Below are 19,213 nucleotides of genomic sequence, written 5' to 3'. Positions count from 1 at the left end.
AAGCCCACGGGTTTTGTTTTGTTTTGTTTTTGTTTTTTGGGGGGGTCTCAGCTCACTGCAATCTCCACCTTCCGGGTTCACGCCATTCTCCTGCCTCAGCCTCCCGTGTAGCTGGGACTACAGGTGCCCGCCACCATGCCCGGCTAATTTTTTGTATTTTTAGTAGAGACGGGGTTTCGCCAAGTTAGCCAGGATGGTCTCAATCTTCTGACCTTGTGATCCGCCCGCCTTGGTCTCCCAAAGTGCTGGGATTACAGGCATCAGCCACCATGCCCGGCTGCCCACGTGTTTTTATATCAGATTAATTTACGAGGAGAAGAATGGCCTGGTTTTCATTTGCCTTCTATTTGTGCACCATTATTAATTTCAGTAACCGAAATGAAGGGAATAAAAAGAAAAGTAAAAGGTAAAAGCTTGTATTCCCAAACCAGAGAATCTACACTGAAATCAAAGTCTAATGCTTTCTTTTTTTGGCTAAACCTTGTTCCATTTTAAATTGACCGTACCTTCCCTGGTGAACAGAGAGAGAAGAACAGAAAGAAATTTCAATTTTTTTTTTTTTTGAAGGACTACACTTTAACAGATTTTCAAATCTGTTGGATTAGCTTTTTTAGAATGTTATGCATTGCCAAGCTATGCTTTTTGGGAAGAAGTCTCTTGATTTTTTCAAGTAATCATAGTTCATCTTACCTTTTTCAAATAAATCTGATCTATTTTTTGTGACAACTACTATGTTGGGGGACCTAGTGAAGCCCAAGGTTTTCATGAATTACACCTCAATTCAGCCATCAGGATTAACATGTTTAAACTCCAGTTGGACAGCCCACTGTTAGCTGATACTTAATAGAAAATACCTGACCTCTAAGTCACCCATCATGTGTCCCCTATTTCAACAGCACTACCCTTATCTCTCAGTCAACCAGGCCATAAAGGGTTAAGATCACTAGTTTCCTTTTCAATATTAACATTTCATAATATTGTGTACAAGTGTGCATGCCGCTTATAGCACTGAACTCTATTGATCCTTACCTCTATGATCTTGCCTAATCTTCATTGCATCACGTCGATGACTAATCATAAGAGATCAGGCAGTCTGACTTCTAGGTCTGCATTTGCTACCTCTATGCTTTTCTGCCTCCATAATTATTTTGTTTATGCAATCAAATAAAATAATAGGAAAAGCAGGTTAAAATGCTGGCTCTGCAACACCAGCATGAAAGGAATTGTGTCCGCGTCTCTAATGGCAAACAGCTTAGCAATTCGAATATATCACCCCAACAACCATCATCAGAAGAAAACCCCGGGACCTGGCATAGAGCAAATGCTTGGTGTGAATCAATGGATGGCTGAGTAAATAGCCAAAACTGAATTGCAAGCAGCAGGAATGGATTTGAGAAAAATCAACAATTCAGCATGGCCCTCAGACATGGGCCTTCCAAGGCCTGTGCGTGCTTGCTGCAGGGAAATAGAGTAAACCAGAAGCGTAGTTTTGAAGAGAGACAGGTTACCTACTGGCACCAGCCTCTGTTGTTTACACACCGCAAGAGCCTGGAGAGGAAGCAGGTGAATCCAGTCTGGAGATCTAGGTTCCAGTTTTTTCTCTGTCTCTAAACACCTCAGTTTACCTAGCTCTATAGTGGGGGTGTTGGAATTTCAAGTTCCTTCTGTGATGATCCAAGAAATAACAGGTCTAGCAAGTGCTTTATGTAAGCCAAAAAGCGCCGGCACAAGGTTGAGGAGGCAGCACTGACCAGGTGTGTCCAGGGTAAACTCTCTGGAGGAGTGTTTCATAAATTGAACGTGCATTGGGATGTCCTGGGAATTTTGGTGAAATGAACATCCAGCTTCATGGGTCTGGAATGGGGCCTTAGTGAGGCTAACAAGCTTCCAGGTGATGCTGATGCTGCCGGTCCGCGGACCACACTCCCGAGTAGCAAGGGGGTAGAAGGGCCAAATCTGCCGGAGTGGAGGGAAGTCGGGGAGATGGGGAGAATGGAAAGAAGGACAGGAGAAGGGAAGCTGCTAGGAAGGAGAGTCTGGTGGGGGGAGGAGGGGGTTCCAAGAGGAAGAGGGAGGCTGCGGGGCTGGAGCGAGGATGCGCAGACCGAGACAGGGAGGCGGGGGTGCGGGAGGCTCCGCGGCTGCGCGGGCGCGTGCTGGTGGCCTCCGCGGCGGCTCAGTCCCGGCCCGCGCCCGCGGCGCCCCAGCTGCGGCCCGAGCGGCCTGGCTGCGGGATCTGTGCGCAGCGATGGCGCGGCCGCTCCGGCAGCACCCGAGGGTCTGGACGCCGCTGCTCCTGCTGTTGCTGACGGGACCCGCCGCCTGCGCAGCCAGCCCAGCGGACGACGGTGCGGGCCCGGGGGGCCGGGGACCCCGGGGCCGCGCGCGGGGGGACACGGGCGCCGACGAGGCGGTGCAGCGCCACGACTCCTCCTACGGCACCTTTGCGGGGGAGTTCTACGACCTGCGCTACTTGTCGGAGGAGGGTGAGGCTGCGGGAGGGCGAGGGGTTGCGGGAGGGGAGACCCGGGGTGGGGGACCGAGGATGGGGGAACGAGGAGCAGGGGAGAGGGAGGGGGAGGGGGTCGGAAAAGATGTCCGTGGAGGCAGCTCTGGCAGAGGTGAGGCCAGGATGGGGAGCGCAGTGCCCAGACCTTCGCCGGCTTGGAGGAAAGGCCCAAAGAGCTGTCGATGCCTGCCGCCCGCTTTACAGATGGGGAGAGTGAGGCTGGGAGAGGGAGGGATCACCCAAGTTCTGCAAGACTGTGGATAGGGGTGGGTGCTGAGTCTAAGCTCCCCCAGTTCTTAGATCTGGCTTCCACCTTTGCCGCCTGGGGTTGGGTTATAGGGGAGGAGGCCGCCATCTGGCCAGAGCAATTGTGGGGAAGCAGAAAAACCACAACCTAGAGGGAGAGGTTGCCTTATTTCCTCCCTGTCTGTATTGACCTAAATTTGCAGTGACCAGCGCCCACCTCGTAGCGTTCTGTTCTTGCTTACTGACCCATCAGAGCTGGGTCACATCAGCCTCCCCACTCCCATCCCTCTTCTTTTATGATGCCACATATGTTATGGTCCCCTAGTGTGAGCCACCATTGTTGTGGCCTGCTGGGCCCACGGACTGGGAGTTTGTCAGCCAAGGGCCTCCCTGTAGAGCTGCTTCAGTGAGCACAAAAGCCAAGCGGATGGTGGTCAGAAGGAACGGAAACTGGCCTCTTACTTTAGCAACTTTGGGAAGTAGTGATTTTCCTTTTCTTCTGCTAAGAAGGATATCCAACAATCAAGCTGGGGTGTGAAGTGTTGAGTCCCAGAAGCTCATATCTGTTAGTGGATGTCTCTGTTGTTAGGATTAAGTTCAGCTGCATACAACAAGCAAACATTAATAGCTTCAACAAGATAAAAGTTTCTCTCTATGGAAAGAAACTGAGAAACAGGTAATCCAGAACTGGTGTGGAGGCTCCTTGGTCACCAGGGCCCCTGGATCCTGCCCTTCTGGTTCTTCACAGTTCTTAGCATGTAACTTCATGGTTCAAAATAACTGCTTGAGCTACAGCCATTATATTCACATTCCAGACAGTGGGAAAAATGAAGCAGGAAGAAAGTCACTGACTACTTTATAAGGGGATTACTCGGAAGTTTCATATAACAATTTTTATACTTCTTTGGCCACAACTTAATAATGTGGTTGCACATAGGTACAAAGGAGGATGGAAAGTACAGCCTATTAGCTGAGACATAATATGCCCAGTTCAAAAATCAGAATTATTGTATTAAAGAAGATGGAGAGAATAGATTTGGGGAAATGTATTAACTAGAGGCTTAACTGCTGAATTAGAGATTTTTACGTATAGTGGTTTAAATAAGGTAGTTTATTTTTCTCTCTGATAAAAGTCTGGTTGGTCTGGGGCTGGTGGGAGGACTCTGTTCCACAAGGTCATTCTGGGACCCGGGTTCTTTCCATCTTGTTGCTCTACCATCCCCCTGAGGCTTTGTCCTCATCTGTACAGTAGAAGCCAGGTTGCTTGCATGTCCTTGTTCAAGATTGAGGGAAAGAAAAAAAGAAGTTCAGAGCAAGTAGTTACCTTTTAGGCTGGCTGCCCACATTACTGCTGTTCACATTCCTTTGGCAAAAACATAGTTACAATGACCTAGCTTCAAAGAAGGCTAAGAAATGTAGTCTTCTAGCTGGAGAGACATGTGGCAGAATCTGTCACTCTGGAAAAGAATAAATATCCCAAAGCCCATCTGTTTCTGAAAGCATCTAGTGTATCTTTACATTGTACACAACCTAGTGCTGCCAGGTGACTGAAATGTAGTATGCAAGAGCTTCTATTCTGATTGGGTTCATGCATCTAACAAATGAAGGATAGGGTCAGATTCTGTACGTCCTTTGAGTCTCTCTACAGAGAGAATGGTATGTTCATTGTATGGTCCAGAAAGTTTTATGAACATGGACATCAGGTGGGCCACAGCCATCAAGGACAGCTTTATAGAGTCAAGCTATGAAGTAGGAAAGACTTCAGTGACACAGAAGAGGGAAGGAATTTAGATGAGGTGACTGCACAGCAGGCAGCAGGGCTTTGCTACGTGTGTACCAATCCCTAGTGTGTCTGCTTCTCCCTCCCACCATTCTGCACATAAAACTGGTTTAACCCTCCTGAAGCCTGCTTCTAACCTGTTGGCATTGCACTCAAAAGTCTGTGATGGGGCCAGGCGCGGTGGTTCACACCTGTAATCCCAGCACTTTGGGAGGCTGAGGTGGGTGGATCAGGAGGTCAGGAGTTTGAGACCAGCCTGGCCAACATGGTGAAACCCCGTCTCTACTAAAAATACAAAATCAGGCGGGCGTGGTGGTGCATGCCTGTAATCCCAGCTACTCAGGAGGCTGAGGCAGGAAAATCACTTGAACCCAGGAGGTGGGGAGGTTGCAGTGAGCTGAGATTGTGTCATTGGACTCCAGCCTGGGCAACAGAGTGAGACTCAGTCTCCAAAAAAAAAAAAAAAATTCAACCTGTTCCCCGAATGAATATTCAACTGCTTTATCTGAAATTTCCTCCCTGACTCAACTTCCTTTTATAACCATATCTCCGCTTCCCTCACCCTGAGCTTTTACTCTCCATTCTTCTCCTACCCTCTTCTCTCTGACAGTTTCACTTCCTCTTTGCATACAGATTCTACCACCATCTGGTGGGTGCTAGTTGGGATGTAAGTGGTGTGGGCCTATCAGAGGCAGTGCCTCTGCTAGATTACCCTGGGCCTGGGCTTCAGCCCTGTGTGTCCTGAATAGAGACTTTCCCAAGATGCCTAGAATAAACAGTGACGTTGCCTTAAAAGCGGGGGCTGAGGAGGGGTTGTCAGAGAGAGGGAAGAAGAACCAGGAGAGAGGGGTGTCCCAGAAGGCAAAGGAAAAGAGCCTGTTTCCTACCAAGGAGAGGCCTGATAGCATGAAGACTCAAAATTATCGATGGATTCAGGAGATGAGAGGTTATAGGTGGAACTCTCCTAGGATAGATTCAGTGGAGAAGGAAGGAGGGAACCTGACTGACCTTGGAGGATGTGGCAAGTGAAGAAGTGCAAGGAATGCCTTTGACTTATTCTATCAATACACTTGAGGTTGTCCATTTCTAGTGACTGGGCTACTTGTTCCCTCTGTGCAGGGTACCCCCTTCTTATGTCTCAAATAGCCATGAAACTGAGTACAAAAATCAGAAAAAAGGAATTTGAGTAATGGAGGTGGGAATGGAAATTCCACTGAAACTGAGAGAGAGCCTACTGATCATTACCTACCCTACCTAGAGACTATTTCCCCAGTATCCAGATTGCCCAAGGCCCTCAAATCCAGAGGCGGGATGCTGGCTAATTTGCTGTCTCAAAAAAAGACCACCCCCTAATGTGGTCATTTTAAAAAATTTAAGTTGTGTTTTGGGTTAACTGTGCTAGTGTTCAGAATTCTTTGAGGGTCCCACTGTCTAAGCGTATACTACTCATCCTTACAGTCTCAGCTCAAATGCCACCTCTTTCAGGAAGCCTTCCCTGATTTTCTCCTCCCACTAGGCAAAGATATGCTTCCACAGCACACAGTCTGCCATGACCCTCTTTGCTCTCTATGGTCAGGAGTTCAGATACGGTCTTAGTGCTTGAATCCTACTACTCATACTTCGTTCCCTTGAGGTTCTTAACCCGGAATCTACATATTCAGAGCAGTGATAGAATGTGGAACAGATTACCATTTGATTATGGGCAAATGCTCATTTCTGAGGGTTCTTTGGGGAAAAACAAACCAACAAGACTGAGTTGGATGTTGGCTAAGGGTTAAGTCACAAATGAAGCTTGCTTCTCCCTGCTGCTAAGATGGCCAGGTTTGAGAAGCAGACCCTGAGTCTTAACCCAGCCAGCTACATGGATGATGTTAACTGCCTGACCCTTGGAGCCATACCCTGCCTAAGAAGGAAAAGACAGAACATCATTTGTGGTCACTTATCTTTAAGGCATAGTCATCTGACTACTTGTAAAATGTGGCTCAATCAAGGATTTTCTGACCATTGAGTTCTGATCACAGTTTTTCTTGGGAAAGTGCTAGAGAGGTAGAAATGACAGAACATGGGGCAAAGGGCAGACGTTTCATCGTCTCCCTATATCCTTCCCCCATCTACCATGGACAGTATGTGGTTATATTACTTACCACTCTACTAATCTGGAAGTTCGTTAAGGGTAATAATTTGCATGTAATTTATCTTTGTATCCTTCATGAATCTAGCCTGATCATAATACCAATTGGAGCAACTTTTAGTATGTGCTTACTATGCAGCAGGCACCACTTTAAGATACTTTGTCCATATTAATTTTAATCCTTACAGCAACACTGTGAGTTAAATACTACTATTATTGCTACTGTAGAGATAAAGAAACTGACCCACAGAAAGTTTGAATATTTTGGCTAAAGTCACACAGCTAGAAAGTAGAGAGAACTCTGTGGATTTGTTGATAGACTTAATGGACAAGGTGGTTTAAGGTGTCCTGTCCACCTGGAATGGAGGGTCCCTGTTGACTTGCACTAGGACATGGATTGGACAGGTAGAATTGGTTTTTTGTTTTTGTTTTTGAGACAGAATCTCACTCTGTTGTCCAGGCTGGAGTGCAGTAGTGCGATCCCAGCTCACCGCAACCTCCACCTCCTGGGTTCAAATGATGCTCGTGCCTTAGCCTCCCAGGTAGCTGGGATTACAGGCATGTGCCATCACACCTGGCTAATTTTTGTATTTTTAATAGAGACAGGGTTTCACCATGTTGGCCAGGCTGATCTTGAACTCCTGACCTCAAGAGATCTGCCTGCCTTGGCCTCCCAAAGTGCTGGGATTACATGCGTGAGCCACCACGTCCAGTCTAGAATTAGGTATTTTTGTGAGTGAACTTGAGACGGTGGGTTCGGAACTGATATGGTAGACAGTTAGGGCCTACAGTTTCCTAAGCAGTGGAGTGCCACCATGAAGACTGAATTCACTTCTGTGTGGAACTTTACACCTTATAAAACCCCTTGATATTTTTACTTCATAATACGACCCTGAAAAGAGAAGGAACAAAAATTGAGGCCATCCAGAAAGAGGCTGATGCAATAGTTCTCGGATGAAACTGAATGGTGTGGCCAGACAATTAAAACTTAAACTTCAAGGAATCGAGTACTAAATTAATACCTAAAGGCTGTGAGCCAAGCAGTTAATTAGAAGCAATAAATAGCAAACCAGAAGCCATTAACCACTCAGTAGAATATGGCAAAACAGGCTCAAGGGATTGCAAAAAAGGAAAAGATAGTTTCTTGAATTAGACAAGAATGGAAACCACAAAGCCAGATTGAGAACCTAAAAAATCAACCAAGAAAATAAGTACCTCTCATGGTTCAGGAATAAATGAAGGGAGTATAAAATAATAGAGAGGAAAGGAGGGAGAGAAAAAAAAATGGCTCAAATTGTTCTCCAAAACAGAAGTTACTGAAAGAGCTTATAGAGTCCATGTCAGAAGAAGGAAAGAAATGGAAGGAGAAGAATTGATACACCCTTTTTTAGAAAAGCCCCAAGCCAATATTATTTAGTCTTCATTCAGGTTTTTATTTTAGAGGGAAAAAAATAGCATCAAAATGGAAAATGGAGAGAAAGGAACAAGCCAAAACAATTTAAGTGGTGAAAAATGGGGGAATGGACAGAGCGAAGGGAAGAGGGAAAAGCTGGCTGTGTCTGGGTGGTTCAACACATATGTCTCAAGACTAAGGAGGACAGGTAGGTGTAGGGGAGATGGAATGTTGAGGAGTACTATGAGGAGCAGTGGGATGACAGCATTAGATTTCTGCTTCAGGCCGGGTGAGGTGGTCTGTAATTCCAGCACTTCGGAAAGCCGAGGCAGGCGGATCCCCTGAGGTCAGGAGTTCAAGACCAACCTGGCCAACACGGTGAAACCTGTATCTATAAAAATACAAAAATTAGCTGGGCATGACGGCAGGTGCCTGTAATCCCAGCTACTGAGGAGGCTGAGGCAGGAGAATCACTTGAACCTGGGAGGCAGAGGTTATGATGAGCCAAGATCGTGCCATTGCACTCCAGCCTGGGCGACAGAGCAAGACTGTCTCAAAAAAAAAAAAAAAAAGATTTCTTTTTCAAAAAGATGGCGGCAGGGCGGAAGGAGTGAGAGAGAAGCCAGAGAACCAGATAAGAGATAGAGCTACAGACAAAAGTCAGGCTCTGGTTTCTGAGGTAGGAATAACAAGAAGTGGTCAAGTGCAGTGGTCCATGCCTGTAATCCCAACACTTCGAGAGGAGCCTCGGAGTTTGAGATCAGCCTTGGGCAACAAAGAGATACCCCATCTCTACAAAAAGATAAAAAACTTAACTGGGCATGGTGGCGCACACCTGTGGTCCCAGCTACATGGGAGGCTGAGGCAGGAGGATTACTTGAGCCCAGGAGGTTGAGGCTACCGTGAGCCATGTTCACACCACTGTACTCCAGTCTGGGTGACAGAGTGAGACCCTTTCTCAAAATAAATAAAAGGAATAACAGGAAGTGATGACTGAGTAAATGTGCCAGGTTGGGGAAAGGGAGAAACTTAGGACTGAGGCTTCAGGATTGCGAGACTGTAAGTGGCTAGTGGGATTATCCACTAAGATAAGAAACATAGGAGCAAGAGCTTTTGGGAGGTGGAGGAACTCATCTGGAATTGATTTGCTTGTGGAATATCCAGGGAGAAACCCCTGGAGGCAGTTGGCTGTTGGATTTAAACTGATAAAAGAAAAGAAGAAAGACCGAAAACTGTGAAGTGAGAGAAAGAAGGGAATAAATCTGAAGATAGTAGAAGGAAACAAATAACGAAATAATAAAGATAGAGCAGGATTAATGAAATAGAAACCAAATATTCAGTAAAGGGGATCCACAAAGCCAAAAGTGATTCTTTGAAAACTTAATAAGACAGATAAGTGTATAATCAGGGTTTTCCAGAGAAACAAAACCAATAGGATATGTATCTATGTAGACAGATTTATTTTAAGGAATTGCTTCACATGATTATGGAGGCTGGCAGGTTCCACAATCTGCAAGATGGGTTGGCAGGCTGGAGACCCAGAGATGAGCTGATGTTTGCAAGTCAAGTCCGGAGGCCATCTGCTGCTACATTGCTTGGTGGAGGTCACTCTTTTTGTTCTCTTCAGGTCTTTGACTGATTGGATGAGGCCAACTTGTATTATGGAGGGCAATCTACTTTGCTCAGAGTCCACCTACTTAAATTTTTTTTTTTTTTTTTGGTTGTTGTTGTTGAGGCGGAGTCTCGCTCTGTCACCCAGGCTGGAGTACAATGGTGCGATCTTGGCTCACTGCAACCTACTCCTCTTGGGTTCAAGCGATTCTCCTGCCCCAGCTTCCCGAGTAGCTGGGATTACAGGTGGGTCCCACCACACCTGGCTAATTTTTGTATTTTTAGTAGAGACAGGGTTTCACCATGTTGGTCAGGCTGGTCTTGAACCCCTGACCTCGTGATCCACCTGCCTTGGCCAAAGTGCTGGGATTATAGGCATGAGCCATCGCACCTGGCCCACCCACTTAAATGTTCATCCACTCCTAAAACACCCTTAAAGAAATATTCAGGTTCTTTAAACCACATATCTGGGCACTTTGGCCAGCCAAATTGACATATGAAGTTAACCATCTGGCAAAATTAATCAAGAAAAAAATAAGAATGACAAAGGGGGAACCTCAGACATAGCAGAGATTTAAAAGCTAATTGTGATTATTACAACTTAATAAAAGGATAATCCAATTTAAAAATAGAAAAAAGCTTTAAAAAGACATTTTTCCAAAGAAGACATACAAATTGCCAACAAGCGCATGAAAAGATGCCCAACATCATTGACTGTTAAGGAAATGCAAATCCAAATCATAATGAGATACCACTTCACACCCACTAGGATGGTGATTTTTTTTTAAAGGAAAATAACAAGTCCTGGCAAGGATGTGAAGAAATTGGACCTCTCATACATTGTTGGTAAGGATGTGAAATGGTGCAGCTACTTTGGAAAATAGGTTGGCAGTTTCTCAAAAAGTTAAACACAGAATTACCATATGATGCAGCAGTTCTACTCCAAGGGAACTGGAAACATATGTTCACACAAAAACTTGTCCATAGCAGCACTATTCATAATAGCCAAAAAATGGAAACAACCCAAATGCCTATCAAACTGATGAATGGATGTACACATGTATGTGGTTGATCCATACAATGGAATATTATTTAGCCAGAAAAAGGAATGAAGTTCTGATACATGCTGCCATGAACCTTGAAAATATTATGCTAAGTGAAGGAAGCCAGACACAAAAGGCCACATGCTGTATGATTCCATTGATATAAAATGTCCAGAATAAGCAAATCCATAGAGGTAGAAAGTAGATTCATGGTTGCCAGGAACTGAGAGGAGGGGGAATTGGGAGTGACTGCTAACAGGTACAGGGATTCTTCTTGGAATCATGGAAGTGTTTGTGAATTAGATAGTGGTGATGGTTGCATAACCTTATGAATACATTAAAAAACACCGATCTGTATACTTGAAAAAGGTGAATTTTACGGTATGTGAATTATAGCTCACTAAAAGTGAAAGCAGATAAGCTAATAAGAAATACAGCGAACAGCTTTATGCCAATACACTTGAAAATTTAAATGGACAAATTCCTAGAAAAAAATGCAACTTACCAAAAACTGACTCAAGAAAAATTAGAAAAGCCAAATAATTTTTTACCCATCAAAGAAATTGAATCAGTTAAAAACATCTTCCAACCAAGAAAACTCCAGGCTCAGTTCTACCAGACACTCAAGTGACAGCTGATGCTAATCTTAAACACATTATTTCAAGGGACACTCAAAGAAGGAATAGTTTCCAGCTTGTTTTATGAGGATAACATAACCTTATTAGCAAAACCAGACAAGTACACAATGAGAAAGGAACATTACAGAAGAGTTTTGATCACATACATAAATGCATAAGTACTATACAAAATATTTCTGAAGGAATGGAAAATGATATTTTAGGCAAAGATGAACCATAAGAAAACAAAGATGACAGTAACATCGGACAAAATATAGAAGATAAAATATAAGGAGCAAATTATGTCATATGCCGATAGAAGAAACCAATCAGGGATGTTTACCTGTAACAGTATAGTGTCCAAATAAAAGCAATAACTGATGGAAATAGTGTAGAGCAAAATATAAACCGACATTTGTAATTGGACATACCACCCTTGGTATTGAAAAATCAAACAAAGTTTTAAAATGAAAGATATAAGGAGACCAAGGCGGGAGGATAGCTTTGAGACCAGGAGTTTGAGACCAGCCTGGACAACATATTCTCTATACAAAATAAAAAAAATTAGCCAGGCATGGTGGCACCTGCCTATGGTCCCAGCTGCTTGGGGTGCTGAGGCAAGAGGATGGCTTGAGTCCAGGAATTTGAGGCTGCAATGAGCCATGACTGTGCCACTGCACTCTAGCCTGGGTGACACAGTGAGGCCCTGTCTCCAAAAAATAAAAATAAAAGATATAGCTATATATCATATAATAGATATATAGATATATATCATATAATTTCAATTATATGAATGATAAGTTCAATTAAATAGATATGTAAAATCCACAAATACAAAATCATACTCTTTTTGAGCACATAAATCCACTAAAATCAGCCATATACCAGAATATAAGAAAGTCAACAAATTACAGTTTACATCATACAGATGTCTTCTGATTCCAATGCCGTAAAATTTGAAATTAACAAAAGTATAAGGGGAAAAATCACCTATGTCTGTAAGTAAAAACAACAATATTAACCTATATGTTAAGGAGAAAATCATAAAGAAAATTAAGATATATGCGTATAATGACCATCTAAGCATTGCATGTCAAAATATCTGGCATGAATCTAAAAGAGAGCTTAGAGGGAAATTTATAGTTTTGAATACATTTATCAGAAAATAAGAAAGATTAGAGGCTTGGTGTGGTGACTTAAAACTGTAATCTCAGCACTTTGGAAGGCTGAGAGGGGCGGATTGCTTGAGCCTGAGAGTTTGAGACCAGCCTGAGCAACATGGCAAAACCCTGTCTCTACAAAAAATTTAAAAAATTAGCTGGGTGTGGTGGCTCATGCCTGTGGTCCCAGCAACTTGGAAGGGTGAGGTAGGAGGATCACCTGAGCCCAGGAGGCGGATATTGCAGTGAGCCGTCATTGCACCAGTGCACTCCAGCCTGGGTGACAGAGCAAGACCCTGTCTCAAAAAAATAATAATAATAATTAATTAATAATCATAATAAAAGGTTGGGTGCAGTGGCTCACACCTGTAATCCCAGCACTTTGGGAGGCCTAGGCAGGTGGATCACGCGGTCAGGAGATCGAGACCATCCTGGCTAACACCGTGAAACCCTGTCTCCACTAAAATACAAAAAAATTAGCCAGGCATGGTGGTGGGCGCCTGTATTCTCAGCTACTCGGGAGGCTGAGGCAGGAGAATCGCTTGAACCTGGGAGGCAAAGGTTGTAGTGAGCCGAGATCACGCTGCTGCACTCCAGCCTGGGTGACAGAGTGAGACTCCGTCTCAAAACAAACAACAACAAAAAAGTAAGCTAAGCATTTAATTCAAAATGGAAACGAAAAGGAAGGAAATAACAGATCTGGGTGGGAATAAATGAAATGGAAAACACATGTGAAAATGAGAGTGATGACCCCAACTGAATGTGGACTGTTTGAAAACTCTCATAAGATACACAAATTTCTGGAATGACTAATCAAGGGAAAGGGTGAAAATACACATAAACTACATATGAAATTAAAAAGGAGAAATTTGACGAGTAAGATAGATGAACTCTCTCTGCATCTACCCCAGACTCTCTAGTGTTCCGGCCCCTGATGCAGAGGCTAGAGTATTACCTGGAATCCTGAGTTCTGGATACGATTTTGATTCCATCAATCATGTACATGACACTTGAGTCAGAACTGGGTATGTGAAGGGAGGGAATGGGATGCAAGACATCCATTGGTTTTTTTTCTTTTCTTTTCTTTTTTTTCTGCAACAGTTTTATTGAAATATAACTCACATACCACACAATTCACCCATTTACAATGTACAATGCAGCACTTTTTAGTATATTCGCAGGGTTGTGCATTTGTCACCACAATCAATTTTAGAACATTTGCATCATCCCCAAAAGAAACCCTATACCCTTTAGCTATCACTCTGCAGTCCCTCGTTTCCCTCCTCCCTACCCCAGCTCAAGGCAACCACTAATCTTGCTGTTTCAATATTTGTCATCCTGGACATTTTTTTGTTGTTGTTGTTGAGATGGAGTCTTGCTCTGTCGCCCAGGCTGGAATACAGTGGTGCAATCTCAGCTCACTGCAACCTCCACCTCCCAGATTCAAGCAATTCTTCCTCAGCCTCCCAAGTAGCTGGAACTACAGGTGTGTACCACTACACCCGGCTTTTTTTTTTTTTTTTTTTTTTTTTTTTTTTGTATTTTTAGTAGAGACAGGGTTTCGCCATGTTGGCCAGGCTGGTCTCAAACTCCTGACCTCAAGTAATCTGCCTGCCTCAGCCTCCTAAAGTGGTGGGATTACAGGCATGAGTCACTGCGCCCAACCTTATCCTGGACATTTCATGTAAATGAGATTATATAATGAAGGTACGTCCATGTTGTAACATATATCAGTACTTCATTTTTTATGACTGAATAATATTCAGTCTTACATATGTGGCTAGATTTCCAAAGGGAAAAAATAAACAGAATGAGATGTTCTGCACAGTGTCATTTATGCAAATTAAAACATATGCAAGTGAAATATTAAGAGCACACCTATGTAAAAATAAACATAGAGGTGAACGGTAAGTTGCAGTGGGCCCTCACTGGTCTGCTCTGTTTGGGCATTTCCAGACTTTGTGCATGGCCATAAACAGGCTAATGCAGTGCAGCTGTGGGCAACATGGCAAGGGGTGCTGTTGGCAGAGTGAGAAATTGTGCCTGGAACCTGAACCTTACATCCAGGATCTGTTGAAGGCCATTTGGTAATTATCTTGTAAGGTAATCATGCAAGAGTTTCAGGATGATGATCTTGGGAATATGGAAAATCTTTCTGCAACCTGGCAGGACTTTACCCTGGACAGGGAGAATTCCATGCTACATGGAACGTACTGAGATGAAAATCTTAAACCTACCACCAAATTTTCTGTTATCCATTATTGCTAATGTGTACTTTCAGTTTATCATAGTAAAATATTGCTTTTCTAAGACGTATGTGTCAGAGTGTTCATTTTTTGTTAAAACTTCTATCCTTGGGAGAAGGATATGCATGAAATACACTGGATCTTGTGTCTAAGGTGGGGAATAAAATGGAATTAGTGATGGATTGGAGAAAAAATCTAAGATTGGTGCCGGGCATGGTGGCTCACGCCTGTAATCCCAGCACTTTGGGAGGCCAAATCACCAGGTCAGGAGAATCACCGGGTCAGGAGATCACCAGGTCAGGAAATCAAGACCATCCTGGCTAACACGGTGAAACCCCATCTCTACTAAAAATGCAAAAAATTAGCTGGGCGTGGTAGTGGGCACCTGTAGTCCCAACTACTTGGGAGGCTGAGGCAGGAGAATGACGTGAACCTGGGAGGCGGAGCTTGCAGTGAGCTGAGATCACGCCACTGCACTCCAGCCTGGGCAACAGAGCAAGACTCCATCTCAAAGAAAAAAAGAAAAAGAAAAATCTCGGATTGGCTTTGCATAGACTGATAATTAGTGTTCCATAAATGAAGAAATATCAATTTAATTCTGTGCACCTAGGGTAGTTAGAATTCTATAATTAAAATAATTTCCCATTAGGATTATGTAATGCATGTAAAACATAGATCCTATTGAATGTCTTTATTTTCTAGCCTTCAGATAAGTACTAAAAAGCTACAGTTTTGGCAAACACATTGTGTCAGTATTCAAAGGTTAATCCATTTAGTCTGTATCAGTCAAGGTCCAGTAAGATAGATAGAAATCATACTAACTGTTTAAACAAAAGACCAGCCCAGGGAATTGTCTAAGTAAGAAGTTGCAGGACTGGAGAAGCAAAAAGGAAGTACCAAGATAGCATACAGAAAATAACTTCAGGAAAGTTACCACCCCTGGGGCTGGAGTTGCAAAGAGAAGGGCTTGAGATTATAAAAAGGTCCCAAACCAGGGCCTTACAGAGCTGTGACCCATCCTTTGAGAATGAGGCTGTGCTCAGCTGCTGCTGATACCTTGGAGCAGCATGGGATGAGGCTTGTTGTGGGAGCCTAGCACCGAACTGAGAACTCAGACCAACTGCCAGGATGAAGTAGAGTTGCTGAGAACTTGCTTATTGGAACAGCAATCACACAGGAAGGAACAATCCTCTTTCCCCCCACGTGCCTTCCTCTAATGCTTGCTATTGGCAGAGTCTAAGCACCTGGCAAAGGAGAAGTGGTTTGCAGAGTACTCAGCCTATAGAAGGCTGGGTTGTAGCTGAGACAAGAGCTTAAATATTGGTACATGGTCCAAACTTATTTTATACCAAATAGAGATCATTTAATTTCAGGAAAAAAATCTAATTCTGCTCTGCTTATATTCCAATATCAACTCCCCACTGGTGTACTGCAATTCAGTTCCTACACTAATGACCCAGAGTTAGTGCAGATCCCACAAGTGAAAGGGCATGGTTCACAATAAGACTGTCCACACCTCAGACCAACTTGCTATAGATGTGGGGTCTTCCCACAAGATAGAAGAAGCTTCCCACTTCAGCTTCTGTTATTTGCTAGAATGTTTCACAGAACTCAGGCAAAAAAAGTGCTATTTGTACTATGACAGTTTTGTTATAAAGGATACAACTCAGGAACAGTCAATGAAAAGACACATAGGGTGAGATCTGAGGGGCTCCCAAAGGCAGAGTTTCCATGCCTTCTCCTCGTAGGATTAGCACATTGCCCTCCCATCACATCAATGTGTTCAACCAGGAAGCTGCACTGAGCTTCAGTGTCCAGAGTTTTTATTGGGGTCTCACTATGTTGGCATGATTGATTTAATCATTGGCCACATGGTTAAACTCAATCTCCAGCCCCACAACCCTCCCTAGAGGTAGGTCTAGCACAAAGCCCCAACCTTCTAATCACATGGTTTTTCCAGTGACCAGCCTCTATTCTGAGTCATCTCATTGCTCGGCATTAACTCAGGTGTGATCCAAGGGGCTCATGAAGAACAAAAACACTCCCATTACTTGTGAAATTCCAAGGATTTAGAGTTTCTCTCCCAGAAACGAGGGACAAAGGCCAAATCCTTTATTTTTCAAAAGTTTGCAATGTAAGAGGAAAATGTTATTAAAGGCATGTCCAAGTGCATTTGACAGAACACAAGTTCCTATTACAAGTTTTAGAAGCATATATGATAATAGAAAATTAGTGCTAGAAAAGCCCTGAGAAGCCATTTGCCAACATGAATAAACTAGTTCAGAACATTTATAAGTGAGCTTTGTTCCAAAATTTGCTTTCATTTGGAGTTTAGAAACCTGTTGTTCTTAAAGAGACAATTGTACCCAATGGTTATTACTTCTCAAGCCAGTTTACAAAATTTAATAGGGATAATAGGGCCATAATAAATGTGCAGTGGCTCATACCTGTAATCCCAGCATTTAGGGAGGCTGAGGCGGGAAGATCACAAGGTCAGCAGTTCGAGACCAGCCTGTCCAACGTGGTGAAACCCCGTCTCTATGGAAAATACGAAAATTAGCCAGGCGTGGTGGTGGGCGCCTGTAATCCCAGCTACTCAAGAGGCCGAGGCAGGAGAATTGCTTGAACCCGGGAGGCAGAGGTTGCAGTGAGCTGAGATTGTGCCATTGCACTCCAGCCTGGGTGATCGAGCAAGACTCTGTCTCAAAAAAAAAAAAAAAAAAAAATAGTGATAATAATCCAGTAGTAATAATAACTTGTATTTATTGAGCTGGAAATCTGCTGTATGCTGATGTATTATTCTAGATGCCAGGAAGTAGTGAGGATGATATGTTTGAAAATGGAAGAAGATGGAGAACCTGAGTCAGATGCAACATTAAAAGAGATTGTCCGTGAACTATAGAATTTCAAAAACATGCAAGTGAACAATTGTTGAATTCCTGGATAAATATTCTGAGAAAAATGGCCTCAGGATTGTAGTGAGAAGTAAGAGGAAGAAGGTATATGAAGCTGCTTAACATACAGTGGTTCGTAGTGGCTCAATAACTATTCAGAGAAAAACAAAACTCATTCAAGTCAGGACTCAGTCTATAGCAGCGGCCCCCAGCCTTTTTGACACCAGGGACTGGTTTAATGGAAGACAATTTTTCCATGGACTGGGTCAAGGGGATGGTTTTGGGATGATTCAGGTACCTTACTTTTATCACACACTTTATTTCTATTATTATGACATTGTAATATATAATGAAATAATTATACAACTCACCATAATGTAGAATCAGTGGGAGCCCTGAGCTTGTTTTCCTGCAACTAGACGGTCCCATCTGGGGGTGATGGGAGACAGTGACAGATCATCAGGCATTAGATTATCATAAGAAGCGCACAACCTAGATCCCTCACATGTGCAGTTCACAATAGGGATCCCACTCCTATGAGAATCTAATGCCACTGCTGATCTGAGAGGAGGCAGAGCTCAGGCAGTTTTGCAAGCCATGGGGAGTGGCTGTAAATACAGGTGAAGCTTCTCTTACTTGCCTGCAACTCACCTCCTGCTGTGCAGCCTAGTTCCTAACAGGTCATGGACTGGTACTGGTCAGTGGCCTGGGGATTGGGGACCCCTGGTCTATGGTACTGAAGCAGATATAGGACCTAGCATAAAATAAGCATAAAACTAGAAAAAGTAATGCATTTGACCCAATTACTTAGGTGGTAAAAAGTTAGGATTGTACTTTATCATGTGATCAAGATCTAGGATAGTAAAAATGGACTATTCAGAGTGCACAGAAGTGTGCCTGAAAAGTGTGACCTGGTGGCTTTTTTAAAAGTATAATAAATCTAATAGAGAAAATTAGCAAAGTCTCACTTAAAAAAAAAAGTTACAAATCCCAAAGAAAAAACTTAAAAGTTTGTACTGATTTACATTTCCTAATGTCTGTGGGTGATTTTATTTGTTCATTTGACAGTCATTTATTCAGTGTCCAGTGCCACTATGCTGGGCAGAGAATACAAGATAAGTCACACATGGTTCCTGTGTACGTGGAGTAAACAGTCTAGGAGAAAAGATTTCTTTCACAAAGTGGAGGCATAATGCAGCCTTACCCTTCAATGTATGGTTTGGTGCATTATGATAATATAAGAAAGACAGACAACTGTTAGAAGTGATGTGTTTAAAGAATTTAGTGACAAGCTGGGTGTGGTGGCTCACACCTGTAACCCCAGCACTTTGGGAGGCTCAGGACGGTGGATCACTTGAGGTCAGGAGTTCGAGACCAGCCTAGGCAATATGGTGAAATCCTGTCTCTATTAAAAATACAAAAATCAGCCGGGTGTGATGGCAGGTTCCTGTAATCCCAGCTACTCCAGAGGCTGAGGCAAGAGAATCGCTTGAACCTGGGAGGCAGAGGTTGCAGTGAGCCAGGATCGCACCACTGCACGCCAACCTGGGCAACAGAGTGAGACTCTGTCTCAAAAACAACAA

General features: G+C 43.5%; 1 protein-coding gene across 2 annotated transcripts in view; it reads left to right on the top strand.

The window, feature by feature from the left end:
- The first annotated feature begins 2,100 nt into the window (after positions 1-2,100).
- FRRS1L (ferric chelate reductase 1 like) overlaps positions 2,101-19,213 on the top strand; it is a 30,900-nt gene continuing 13,787 nt past the window's right edge. Inside the window, exon 1 of one of the 2 annotated variants that reach the window (XM_003911388.3) lies at positions 2,101-2,486. In XM_003911388.3, the coding sequence (XP_003911437.2) occupies positions 2,249-2,486 (238 nt within the window). In that variant the 5' untranslated portion in view covers positions 2,101-2,248. The remainder of the gene's footprint in view (positions 2,487-19,213) is intronic. The other variant, XM_031654386.1, reaches the window with a different exon arrangement.

This window comes from Papio anubis, chromosome 13, assembly GCF_008728515.1.
Source record: "Papio anubis isolate 15944 chromosome 13, Panubis1.0, whole genome shotgun sequence".
NCBI lineage: Eukaryota > Metazoa > Chordata > Mammalia > Primates > Cercopithecidae > Papio > Papio anubis.
Note: the sequence above shows the minus strand (reverse complement) of the source record. Positions and strands in the feature narration are given on the sequence as shown.